General features: G+C 39.9%; 1 protein-coding gene across 1 annotated transcript; it reads right to left on the bottom strand.

Annotated features, from left to right (window-relative positions):
• Positions 1-11,845: 11,845 nt before the first annotated feature.
• LOC117275959 (uncharacterized) lies at positions 11,846-12,556 on the bottom strand. The gene has a single exon (XM_070190541.1). The coding sequence runs from the start codon at positions 12,554-12,556 to the stop codon at positions 11,846-11,848; it is 711 nt and encodes a 236-aa protein (XP_070046642.1).
• Between the last annotated feature and the right edge of the window lie 2,168 nt (positions 12,557-14,724).

Here is a 14,724-nt window from a genome sequence, read left to right as displayed (position 1 = left end):
TTACCACTTTTCCAAGTCCTCTTCTCACTCCACAATTCACACTAAAAATCTCAAATCTGTGCCATGCAATCCGAAACTAGGCAAATGTTGTACAAACTAATCAATATATACTCAAAAGGATATAATTTAACTATTAGATTAGAAACCCAACCTAGATTGGAAGATTCATATAATTCGGTCCCAGGCCCATGTGCCGGGATTCCGGAAATTTAATTAAATAAATGTTACCCATAACCTAACGAACACAAATATATAATTTCTAACAAATTCCATAATTATTTTCGTGGTCTAATCCCATTTTTATCAAAACCTAAGTTTTTCAACAATCTCCTAAATTTTTCACATTTTACATGTTAAAATCTACTCACAATCTATGTATTTAACTTACATTAGATAGAAATCACTCACCTTATAATGTTTGATGAAAACCTCTCCAACAAGCTCCAAATTTGGACAGCAGAACTGATAAATGGAAAAAATAAGCCTAGGTCCCGACTTTAAATAAAGACACTGCCCGGTTCACCCTTCTTCGCGATCATGAAGGCAAAGCTAGCCCAGACTCAAGAAGTTTTCATTTAGAAAGCGAGGGAAGACACGCGATTGTGAAGGCTTGCCCATCCTGAGTTTCGCGAACACGAAGAGCAAAGGTAGCCGACCAATCCTAGGCCCTTTTATTCTACGCGAACACAGGTGTCGTCACGCAAATGCGAAGGCCACAGGTCCTGAAGCTTCGCGAATGCGACCTGTTGATTGCGAACACGCAGGAAAAAAATGCCAAGTCCCCAATTCCTTCTCCGCAAACACGAATCCACCTTCGTGTTCGCGAAAAAAGAAACCAGAACCAACAATAGCAGAATTTCAGACATAGCTACGGGTGGTCCGAAATTCACTCGAGAAATCCTGGACCCCGTCCAACTGCACCAACAAGTCCATAATCATAATACAAACCTGCTCGAACCCTCAAAACATGTAAAACAACATCGAAACTAATAATCGCACCCCAAAACCAAATTGAATCAACTTATGAACTTCAAACTTTTCAACTAGCTCCGAATGCGTCGAATCTTACTTAGACAACTCGAAATGACACAAAATTTTGCGTAAATGTCATAAATCACCATACAAATTAATCCCAGGCTTAGAATCCCTAAAGGACCTCGACAACACCGAAGCCTACTTCAAAAAAAATTTAAAGAACTTGTAAACCTTCAATGTGCCAACTTTCAACATTAAGCGCCGAAACTCTCCCGGATCACCCGAAACTCGATCCAAACACACACCTTTTCAAAAATAATCATACAAATCTAGTGGAACCATCAAATCCCGGTTTTGAGGTTGTTTACTCAACATGTTGATTCAAGTCAAACTTGGCCATCTTAGGCCACTATTAAGGAACCAATTATTCCGATTTTTACCAGAACCCTTCAAAGCCCAGACTTACCATCCCCAAGTACTAACACAGTAAAAGCACATACGGGGAGTTTTAATTAGGGGAACGTGGATCTAGACAGTAAAACAACCAGTCGTGTCGTTACAAGTTCTATTTATGGATAATCCAAATAGATATTATATTTTTTCATCATATCGATTTTGTAAATCTAAATCGTAGTCGCTTATGACTTGTACTACCAGTCCTTGGAAAGTTGTATAAATTTCATTTATTTCACTTATTGGCTTCATATTAATTCAAGTAGAATAGTGTTGAGTGTATTTGGCTTACCTAGCGGGTCGGGTTAGGTGCTATCACAACTAGGTGTATTTTGGGTCGTGACAATGATCTACTAGCACTACAACACAAATTCTTAGCTACATATATAAATATTATGGCCAATACCTAACAATAGCCACAAAAATCATTATTTCATGGCTAATATCTCATTTATGCTATATTTGCTAACTCAAATAGCTATAAATTTATTGGATGTTACTGTAGAAATAGCAACCTTATAGCCATAAAACATTACTTCTAATAAATTGTTATAGCTAAATAGATATTTTTGCCTCAAGTTGTAAAAGCATGTGGCAGTAATTGGCCCCGTTTTGTGTATTTGCGCCCCGTTTACCCTTTTAAATGATTCACACATGCATAATTTTGGTATTATGACTTACAAGGTTGATTGGTTTCGTTCCGGGAAGGTTTTGGGTTGATTTAGACCCTTTGATTCTTGGCTTAAAAGCCTATGTTTATTATGTTGACCAAATATTAATGGTATTTTGATGGCTCCAATATCTTTGTATCATGATTTTTAACATGGGCGTGCACCCAAAATCGAATTTGGAGGTCCGTAGGTTGATTTGTATTGCTTTCCTAGAATTCGCAATTTGAGGTTTAGAAGTTTGACCATAGGTTGACTTTTGGCTAATGGGTGCAAAATTTTGTTTTGGGACTCAGAGTCGGCCCGTTATACTATTTAAACTTGTCTGCAAAATTTGGTGTCATTTGGGGTTGATTTGATAGGTTTCGGACGCTTGGTTGTAATTTTAGAAATTCTTGAACTTTTCTTTGAAATCCATGAGTTTTGATGTCTGATTTTTCGTTTTAGGTGTTATTTGTTTTTATTTTGATCATGCGAGCGAGTTCGTATGATGTTTTTGGATTTGCGTGGATATTTGGTTTGGAGCCCTGAGGGATCAATTGAGTTTTGGACGTGTCGTTGAATGGTTTGTATAGAAAATTGGACTGTTGGTGTGCTGATGCCTTAGGTGTCGCCATTGCAAACACCAGCATCACAATTGTGATCCTAGCAGGGGGGTCGCAGGTGTTGCAATTCTGATACCTGGATCGCAATTGCAAAGAGTGTCAAAATTTGGGTAGGCTCGCATGAGATGAGGGCAGGCATCGCATTTGCGATTTCCTCTTAGCCTGTTAGTGGACGTATTTGCGGGAACTACTTCGCAATTGCGAACACAGTGTCACAATTGAGACATCTTCAATTGAACAAAATTTTAGAGTGTATGGATTTTAGCCTCCTTTTCATAATTTAGAACCCTAAACTCGGTAGGAGGCGATTTGGAGAGGGGATTTTCTTCTACAAATGTTGGGTAAGTGATTCTAATCAATTTCTAACTATATTTCATGATTATATCTTAGATTTAATATCAAATTTATGAGAGACAAAGAGGAAAATTGAGAAATATTGTCAAGTTTTTTTAAAAATGAAGAATTGAGTTTTGAGAGTCGATTTGTACTCGGATTTGAAAGTAAAATACATATATGGACTCATGGGGTTATGGGTAGTCGAAATCTACCCTTGAACCCGGATTTTGGCCGGGCGAGCCCGGAGTTGACTTTTTGGAAAGGACTAAAGATCATAGCTTTATTTATTTTAATTGATTCTCCTTGCATTGTTTGATGATAATAAGTTGTTTTTTGTTAGATTTGAGCCGTGTGGAGGCGAACTTTTGGGAAAAAGCTATATTCGAGGGTTGATTTCTATTAGTTGAGGTAAGTATCTTGTCTAACTTCGTGTGGGGAAACAACCCTATCACGCCCCAACCTCGGGGAGCGCGATCGGCGCTCAACCGAGTGAATTCGGTCGACCAAGCCTGTTAGGTACTTTCTACCCAACCTACCCATGATCAAGAGAAGACATGATTTCATTAATTAGACAATAGGGAGATCATATATACAATACTAAATCGTCTCACTGGTTACACTATTTTTAAGTTTCAAGATACACACATTCTTATGATTCGAGTGGAACAAGAGATCAAAACGCAATACAATCAGTTTTACTTTTCTAGCACCCATGTACAACCTACATAGTGTCTACGAAGCCTCTGAACGATACAAAAGAGTGTTATGATAGTGCCGGCAATAAGGCCACGGCTATACCTCAAAATGTGATAATAATATGAACAAAAGATACAATACATAACCCCAGGATGAAGTGGGGCTCACCAAGTCTGCCGGGAAAAGGATGTACCACTATCGTTGATCAACACTGCCTGCTATGCAACCACCTGCATCTATTTAAAAATGCAGTGTCCCCGGCCAAAGGGACGTTAGTACTGTCGAATAGTACTAGTATTTAAAACTAAACACCATCTAAATAAAATGAATAATAATACAAGGGGGAACAATCAAGAATTCAATAAGAGCTTCAAATAATACTAAAACATCAAGTTATGGATCACATAAGTTTTCAAGTCAATTTCCATGTTATTAGGTTGGGTGATCTTTAGAGCCGATATACCATAATTCACAATACCTCCGTATTCTTCCACGGAGTCCGATCCCGACCCGATCGGCTAGGTCGGCTCATTTGGGACATCAACCATAACCATAATTTCATTATAATTTCCAGCACAGTTACCACCATGTGTGCGGCATGGTGTCGGATCACGGCCTGATCGGCTAGGCCGCCTCACCCGATACATTACCTTTTCAATCAACAATTTCACTTCATACTTCTTTCACATCGTTTCAATTCATTGGCACGAGTGGCCTCAATTAGAAAGTCATTTTTTGGCACTTCGTCGTATTTCATAATTCCAGTTTCTCCTTTCCACATTCAAACATCATTATTATCATCAACAACAATAAGGCCTACCATTTAAGGCATTAGTACACGTATGAGCAATTTGGGAATCCTAAGAACATAGTGGTTTTTCATACAATTTTGCATAACAACCTTTGTTCGATCTTGACATGAAATCTTACCATTTCTAACACATATTCCACATTTTGAACACATCCTGAAATGGCAAGATGACATGATGAAGCATTTAGAATAAATATAGAACATACATCCTTCAACACAAACACATTAGGAATAACCTAATTACATGAACACCATGGGATTCGATTCTAAGAAGAAGGGGGTTTAGCCAACATACCTCAATTGAGCTTCCTTTAAACTTACACCAATTACATGAACACCATGGGATTCGATTCTAAGAAGAAGGGGGTTTATCCAACAAACCTCAATTGAGCTTCCTTTAAACTTACACCAATTACATGAACACCGTGGGATTCGATTATAAGAAGAAGGGGGTTTAGCCAACATATCTCAATTGAGCTTCCTTTAAACTTTAAAACATTCCAGAATTCTTAGCACTTCGATCTATTTTATAAATATAACAAGTTAGACCAAAATTAGGAAGATGATCATGGTTCTAGCTCATTTGAGCATTTTATCGAACAGTAAGTGCGCATTAATGTTTTTAAGGACCTTTTGTGAAAGATTTCAACATTCCCCAATTCATTCTCTACCATTTTTAGCTCACAACCTCCCCACATTCTTTGATAAAACATGCATGCAAGATAACAACTCCCATTCCCAAAATTTATCTTACTAATTACCCAATTCTAGACAAAATTCAAAGTTGAGGGTTAGGGTGTAGAATCATACCTTTTGGATGAAGACTTTCCTTTATAATCTTCAAGGATTGAGCAAGAATTGTTGGATATTAGGTTGAAGGTTACTTCCCCAATCTAAGAACTCTTTCTCACTCTAAAATATCAAAAATATGCTAACAAATGGACTATGTCATATGTTTTAACGAAATAGTGCCGGGTATAAAAACCCAAAAATGAAGCTCCGGAACAGGGTATGCGGTCATATATGTGAACACATAATGGATATGCGGTCCGCATATCGGCCGCACAATTTGGTGCCAAAAACTAGAAAAAATCTGCCTGGGTCTGTGGTAGTTATGCGGCCTGCAGACCTGTTCTAGAGTCGCATAATGCGCCGCAGAACCTCCCTCCGCAAAACATCCTAAGGTTGATTGTGCGACAAAAGTGCGGCCTGCGAAATAGTTATGCGGTCGCTTAATGGGCTGCAAAATTGACATGAAAAATGGCCCAAGTAGCTGTTTCACTCTGCGGCAATTCTGCATCCCGCAGAGTAATTATCCGGCCACATAATCGGCCGCCGAAATGCCTATTTTTGCAAAATATTTTCCTGCAACTCCCCATCGCACTGTTCAATCCAAAAAGTCCGAACCTCGATTTTAGGAAAAGTCCAAAGAATTTCTATTGTTATTAACCTCTACACCTACCTCGGTATCATGGAATCCCGATTTTTAGGAAAACTTTGACGGTTCCTTACATCATCTACACAAATGAGGTTTAGCTCTTGTTACTAGTGACGTTAAACTATTTCATGAGAAGTTATATTGAGGTTTTGCTCAAACCAAAGGATAAGTAATATCTTGGATTGTTACGAGTATATATGAATCAAGAGGGGAATTTGTCAATCATTATCCAAAATATAAGTTAAAACATATTCCATCAGATGACATATAATTCTCGTGCCGCCGCTAACAACAAGATTTAAATCTTTACAAATAATTTTCTACGTAGCTGCTTCACTCTGCGGCAATTCTGCGGCCCGCATAGTGATTATGCGGCCGCATAATGGGCCACAAAAATGCCTATTTTTGTCTAATATTTTTCTTCAACTCCCCAGTGCACTGTTCAATCCAAAAAGTCCAAACCCTGATTTTTAGAAAAAGTCCGAAGAATTTCTACTATTATTAACCTCTACGCCTACCCCGGCATCACGGAACGCCGATTTTTAGGAAACATTTCACGGGGCCTTACATTTCCCGAATGAGGGTCAAAGTTCACTATAGCATCTTGTGCAACTCAGTTTTCATACCATACACCAGCAGCCCCAAATTTGACTAACTCCCTAAATTTACAAAAATTTCGCTAGAGTTTCCCCTGTAACTAGGCCTCTCCACCTGTCAAAGAGCCCCAGAAACACATCCTCAAAACATATATATAATCCAATGACACAATATAACACAATAATAACACCTACTATGGCCTCATGAGCAATATATTACCAGAAACAGAACACCCTTAACATCAACTGTGCTGTCACGCCCCAAAACCGAGGAGCACGACCGGCGCTCAATCGACTAAACCTGACCGAGCAAGCTTGTTAGATTTCATTCTACCCAAACTCATCCATGAATATAGATAATACATATTATCATTAATTAGATAAAAATGTGTTCATGTCTACAATACCAATTCATTTCCAATAGTTTCATCATTTTAAAGTCTCAAATAGACAAGTAATACATCCACATCATAACATAGTTTGTCTTTCCCCAGCACCAATACACAACCCACACTATGTCTACGGAGCCTCTATAGATAAAGAAGAGTACAATGATAATGCTGGTAACAAGGCCCCGGCTATACCTCAAATAGGATACACAAAGTACAAAGGATTCATGACCCCAGAATGAAGTGGGGCTCACTAAGTCAGCTGGGAAGAAGGTGCACTACTATCACTGACCAATATCTCCTGCTGTGGAACCACCTGCATCCATTGAAAGATGCAGCGCCCCCAGCAAAAGGGACTTTAGTACTGTCGAATAGCACTAGTATGTATAACTAAACACCCTCTCAATAGAATGACCAATAATACAGATAAGATTAACATAATATCAATGAAAGCCTTAATTAACATCAAACCTTAATTTAGGATCAAGACAGTGTTCAAATTAACTTCCATATCTCACATTGGGAGATTTTTAGTATCGATATACCATTTCCCACAATACCATTATTCATAATACCGGTACCATCGTACTCTTAGCACGGAGTCCGATCATGACCCGATCGGCTAGGCCATATCATTAGAGACATCAACCATAATTTCTGTCAATATCAATACCACCGTCTTTAACACAGAGACCGATCATGACCCGATCGGCTAGGCTATCCATTAGGGACATCAACCATAATTACTATTTCAATTACAATTTCCTGCACAGTCACCACCATGTGTGCGGCATGGTGTCCGATCACGATTCGACCGGCTAGGCTGTCTTATTTGAGACATCAACCTTTTTATATCAATCGTCGAATTTCGTATTACCTTCACATCTTTTCATTTCATTGGCACTAATGGCCATAATTATAAGATCATTCTTGGCACGTTGGCCATATTTAGTATTTCATGCTCACCTTATCAATCTCAAATAACATTATCATCATCAACAACAAATACAATTCAAGTCATGGCGTGTAGTACACATGTGAACAATTTAGAGTCTAAGGAACATGGAGATATTTCACAAAACTTGGCATAATAGCCTTCATTTGAACTTGACTTAAAGTCGAAACATTATTAATGCACAGACCGTATTTTAACACATCCTCAATTGGTAACATAACATGAATAAGGCATTTAGGATGCTTGTTGAATATATATGTTTCAACCCAATCTTACTCGGAATGGCCAGTCTCATAATGAATCACTTGGGACTTACATAATTTACATGAATATCGTGGGATTCAATTCTAAAAGAAGAGTTTAGCCAACATACCTCACTTGAGCTTCCTTACACTCTAAATATTCCGAAATTCTTAGAAACTTTAATCTATTATAGAAATATAACAAATTGAATCAAAATTAGGAAGATGATCATGATTTGAGCTCATTTGAGCATCTTATCAAACACTAAGTGTGCATTAAGATTCCAAGGTCATTTTATGGAGAATTCCATCATCCCACAACCCAATCTTTACCATTTTTAGCTCAACAATCTTCCCATACCCTTTGATAACACATACATGTAAAATAAACAACTCTCATGCCCAAAAATTATCTTTCTATTCACCCATTTTTAGAAAATTTCGAAATTAGGGTTTAGGGTGTAGAATCTTACCTCTAGGATAAAGACCTAGTGAGCTTCCCTTCTTAATCTTCCAAAACCTGGGCAAGAATTGAAGGACAAATATTGGAGAACACCTTCTCACTCTAGGGCACCCTCTCTCACTCTAAAATATCAGATAATAGCTCAAAAATGACCCAAAGAGTGTATTTAACAAAATAGGGTTGGGTTTTAAAAATCCAAAAATGGAGCTCCGGAACAAGGTATGCGATCGTATAATCGATATGCGTACCGTATATCGGTCGCATAATTGGTTACAAAATAGCCAAAAGAACTGTCTGTGTATGCGGTCACTATGCAGTCCGCATAACTGTTATGCGGTCGCATAATGCACCGCATAACAGTTATGCAGTCGCATAGTCGATCGCATAGTTGCTTCCAACTGACCCAATTAACTGCCTCACTCTGCGGCCATTATGCGGTCCGCAGAGTGGTTATGCGGTCGCATAATGGACCGCAGAAATGCACTGTTCCTCCAAAAAATTTCATTAACTTTCCGGTGCATTGTTCAACCCAAAAGGTCCGAGCCTCGGTGAGCTTACGAGCTTTACACTTAAGTACTTCAAAATTTTTCGGGGTGTTATATGTACAAAAGATACATAATTCGTAGAAGGTAACCCTTAGAATTTTCATAGAACATAACTTTATAAATACATGGCTAGTCAAACAAATAAGGATACTTTTTCTTCATTTCTTCCTCGGCCTCCCAAGTAGCCTCTTCAACCTGCTCGTTTCACCATAACACCTTCACGGAGGCAATTTTTTAATTCCTCAACTTTCGGACTTGCCGATCAATAATAGAAACTGGAATCTCTTCTTAAGTCAATTTCTCATTAACCTCAATAGTCTCAACCGGAACAATAAGTGTCGGGTTTCCAACTACTTTATTCAACATAAACATGTGAAACATCGGGTGTACTAATGACATCTCAGGTGGTAGCTCAAGCTTGTACGCTACATCACCGATCCTTTGAATGATTCTGTACAGTTCGACATACCTCAGACTCAATTTCCCTTTCTTTCCAAACCATATTATACCCTTCATGGGGGACACCTTTAAGAATACCCAATCATCTTCTTTAACCTATACGCCTACCCCGACATCATGAAACCTCGGTTTTTAGGAACAATTTCATGGGGCCTTACATACCCCTTAGGAATTGGGTTGATTGTGCTATTTGTGTTATGTGGAAGACGTGTACGTGAGGTGACGAGTGTGTACATGGGCTATATGTGGTACTTCACCGGTTTAGGTTATTTAAACTCTTTTCATGTCTTAATTGAATTGTCATAACATGTTACATCTTTCATTTATAGTATGCCCTTACATGCGTTAATCTACTCTTACATATTTTATTAGACGTTGTTAGCACTTGTTCTACCTCTTACTTATTATATTTGTTCTCATATATTTTAGTTGAAGTTGTTACTTTTCGTATTGTCTTGTTACCTCTTTATTGTTGAATTACTCTAACTTGAAGTTGTTATTTTGTGGATATCTTCTTGTTGAGTTATTGGTGTTGAAGTTATAAAAGCCGTTATCACTTTGAGGTGAAGTTGTTAATTGTTGAGGTATCTTTCCTTGTTGAGTATTCCACATTCATCTTGTTGTTATTGAGATTATTGTAAACATGTAGTTGAGCCATGAACTATTTGTTGTGGAAACATTGGTATTGTTAACCTTTGGCAAGTTGTGGCATATGGGCATTTGTGGTGAGAGTTGTGATTGTGTTGTGATATTGATACGCATGCGGTGGTATAAAGCTAGGGGTTGATACGCATGCGGTCAGATAAGGTGGGTTTGATACGCGTATTGCTAGTAGGAGAACTACTTGATATGGGTATTGACATGATTATTTGATTATGCAACTCCATGAGAACAATTAAGTCACAATTTCTATGGTGCACGCCCATACGCCCATACATGATCCTCCTGGCTACGAGAGTACACCAAGATATCATCAATGAATACTATGATAAACGAGTCGAGATAAGGCTGAAATACACTGTTAATCAGATGCATGAATGCTGCTGGGGCATTGGTCGGCCCAAAAGACATCACAAGGAACCAGTAATGACCTTAACGTGTCCTGAATGTTGTCTTTAAAATATCCGAGTCCCGAAACATCAACTAGTGATACCCAGACCTCAAAACAATCTAAGAGAACACTCTCGCTCCTTGAAGCTGGTCAAATAGATCATCAATGCACGACAAAGGATACATGTTCTTGATTGTAACTTTGTTCAGCTGCCTATAGTCGATGCATACCCACGTATTACTATCCTTCTTCTTCACAAACAGAACCGACGCACCGTAAAGCGACACACTAGGCCTAATAAACCCGTCAAGAAAATCCTGAAGTTGTTCTTTCAATTCCTTCAACTCAGCTGGTGCCATACGATACAGAGGAATAAAAATAGGCTGAGTGCTCGGCACCACGTCAATACCAAAGTCAATATCCTTGTCGGGTGGCATGCCGGGGAGGTCTGCAGGAAACACATCCAGAAAATCATCCATTCCAACCATCCATTGGGCCTTCAAATAAGAAATCACTCTGCTGGGAACATAATCTCTCCACTCGATCCTTGGAAAACCCGGCATCGCCAATGTTATGGTCCTAGCGTGACAATCCAGAATAGCATGACATGGAGACAACCAGTACATACCTAAGATCACGTTGAAACCAACCATACTAAGCAATAATAGATCAACTTTAGTCTCAAATCCCCCAATAGTCACTACACACGACCGATATACACGATCCACAAAAGTAGTATGGCCCAACGGCATAGATACATGAACATGTGAAACTAAGGACTCACGGGGCATATCCGAATAACGAGTAAAATAGGAGGACACATAGGAATAAGTAGAACCAGGGTCAAATAATGTGGAAGCATCTCTATGGCACACTGAGACAATTCCTGTGATCACTACATCTAAAGAAACGACATCTGACCTGGCAGGAAGAGCATAGAATATGGCCTGGCCGCCACCTGATCGGCCTCCCCCTATACGGAGACCCCTAGCTACCTAAGCCCTACCCTAAGCTAGCTGGGCGGGTGGTGAAGTAACTGGTGCTGAAGTCGTGGCCTGACTCCTCTCCTGAACTGGACCTCCCATAAGGCTGGGACAGAACCTCTTCACATGACCCAACTCTCCACACTCGAAACATCCCCTCTCGAAAAATGGTGGCAAATACTAAGGCGGACCCCGAGAATCAGAATTACTACCAGAAGAACCTGGTGCAGACGAACCCTTAACTGAAGGTGCACGAGATAAACTCTGTGTTGGGAGGGCACTAAGAGATGACTGGCCCAGTCTAGCACTGTATGAACCATGTCTAGATGATGCACCATGGTCAACTGGATGATCCATCTGAGCGGGCCTATAAGGACAACCCCTGCTGTGGTAAGACTGTTCCCCAGAAGGAACACCACTGGGACTACCCGAATCTCGAGGCCTCTTGGCCTCCCTCTCCTCACGCTCCTGACTACGGACCATCTCTATCTGCAGAGCAATATCGACCACTTCGTTGAAAGTAGCACCAGATACCCTCTCCCGAGTCATGAGCAACCACAACTGATATGTGAGGCCATCAATGAACCTCCTTATCCTCTCCCTATCCGTGGGAACCAACCAAACGGAGTGACAAGCCAACTCCGAAAATCTCATATTGTATTGGGTCACAGACATACCATCTTGATGTAGTTGGTCAAACTGTCTGTGCAGCTCCTCCCTGCAAAACTGTGGCAGGAACTTCTCCAAAAAAAGAATGGAGAACTCACGCCATGTAAGTGGTGTTGCACCAACTTGCATGCGCCTTTCATACGGCTCCCACCATCTGAAGGCAGCCTCAGTAAACTGAAAAGTAGTGAATGAGACCCCACTGGTCTCCAGATTACCTACCATGCGAAGAATCCACTAGCACCTATCCATAAAGTCCTAGGCATCCTTAGACTCAGCCCCACTAAATGATGGAGGGTGAAGCCTCTCAAATCTCTCTAGTCTCCTCTACTCATCATCAGTCATAATGGGACCCACCCGGGCCTGAAAAATTGTAACCGGCTGGGCTGGTAGTACCCCTGGTGTGAGATGTCCCTACATCACCTACTCTAGGGTACGGGTCGCGGGAGTCTTTATGCCTCCCCTGGCCTGAGAAGTGGCTGCTGCGGCCGGAACAGAAACCGCCCGAGCAAGGCTGGTGCACACAGTCAAACTCTGAACCAAAGCCTTCTAAAGGCCTGGAATCACAATGGGTACGGCTGCTGCCTAAGCTGGCCCCACTGGCTAACTGCTCCTAAGCTGGAGCAACTGGTAGATCTGCAGGTACTGTTGTAGTTGCTGTACGAGTTGCACCTCTACCCCTACCGCGACCCCTACCACAACCCTACCTCCTCGTGGCCCTACCCGGTGGTACTAGTGGCTGTCCGTCCTGACCGGTAGTTCGTGTTCACGCCATCTGTGAGAGAATAGAACAACAGAAGTTTAGTAATCGGAATCAAAAAATCTGCACGACAAGAATACAAAAATGTGAAGTTTCCTAAGGGTTCGGCACCCTCTCGAAGATAAAGACAGATATCTCCGTACCGATCCACAAGACTCTGCTAAACCTGCTCATGACTCGTGAGACCTATGGAACCTAGGCTCTGATACTAGTTTGGCACGACCCAAAACTTAGCCTGTCCTGTTGGCGCCTAACGTGGGACTAGGCAAGCCGACACCTCAAAACATTTCAAATAAAAAATAATATGACACATGTTTAAACATTTAAAGCTCTCATAAACTGGATAGAAAATAAAAAAACTTAATACGGAAGTTCCCAAAACCAGGGTGTCACTGAGTACATGAGCTTCTATACAATACGAGTCTGAAAATACTGACTATAAAAAAACTAAATATATTAAGCTGAAAGATAGGGAGGGAGAGTCAAGGTCTGCGAACGCCGGGCAACTACCTCGAAATCTCCGAATGATCAAGTTGCTCAGATAATCAACACCCACCGTGTCCGGTAACACCTGGATCTGCACAAGAAGTGTAGGGTGTAGCGTGAGTACAACCAACTCAGTAAGTAACAAGACTAACTATTGGACTGAAAGTTGTGATGAGCTCAGCATGTACAGTTCAATATAGGATTAATAGGACAAAAATGTAGTCATGTTTTCAATTTCAACAGTTAAACTCAATATCACTCACAATAAGGCCCTCGGCCTCACCGAGTTAATAACCTCTCCAGTCTCTCGGGCTCACAATGTCATGAAAATCATCCCGACATTATGATATGATGTATCAATGAATGGAAACAGAGACTGAGATATGATTTCAAATGATAGATGTGACTGAGTACATAATTGTAACTTAAACAAGTAATTCAATAGCAACACGACCTCTGTGGGTTCAACAAATATCGCAACATGGCCTAACCATGATTTTAACATTAGTCTCACCTCAATTTCTCTAACATGTGGAGGATATGTGGGTATTGACATGATTATTTGATTATGCAACTCCATGGGAACAATTAATTCCCAATTTCTATGGTGCACGCCCACACAGCTGTCACTGACAAGCTAAAATCACAACACAAAATTATGCTCGCTAGTCAAATATAGTATAGAAAATATTGTATCCACAGGGATTGGATTTAAATAGTGTTTTTGTATCTTCTAGTTTTAATTTCTATCCAAGCTGATCAATAATTTAAAGTTGTGTGATTTAAAACTAAAATTTAATAAAAGTCTAAACTATTGGCTAATGACAATCGCAACAAGAGTAAGCAAAGAAGATATCAAAGGGAGAAAATAATGGTTGATTGGATAGGTGCAAGATACTTGTTTGGGAATTAACTCTAGTTATTTCACTTTTATGGTTCAAGTGAGTCTCTCGAATTCACTCTATTATGTTCAAACATTCATTAGAAACTCCTCTCCTGATTAAGTCTTAACCTTACAATATGAACTAAGTTAAGCTTGGTAAAGATATGCAAGAATTCGTAATGGCTTGATCCTTAGGAGATCCTCTTTCGATTATCCTCCTAACTAGGTCTAAACATTAATTCAATTGGCCTCTTTCGATTACTA

The sequence above is a fragment of the Nicotiana tomentosiformis genome, chromosome 12 (genome assembly GCF_000390325.3).
Source record: "Nicotiana tomentosiformis chromosome 12, ASM39032v3, whole genome shotgun sequence".
Lineage (NCBI taxonomy): Eukaryota > Viridiplantae > Streptophyta > Magnoliopsida > Solanales > Solanaceae > Nicotiana > Nicotiana tomentosiformis.
The sequence above is the reverse complement of the archived record's forward strand: the minus strand, read 5'-3'. Positions and strand labels throughout refer to the sequence as shown.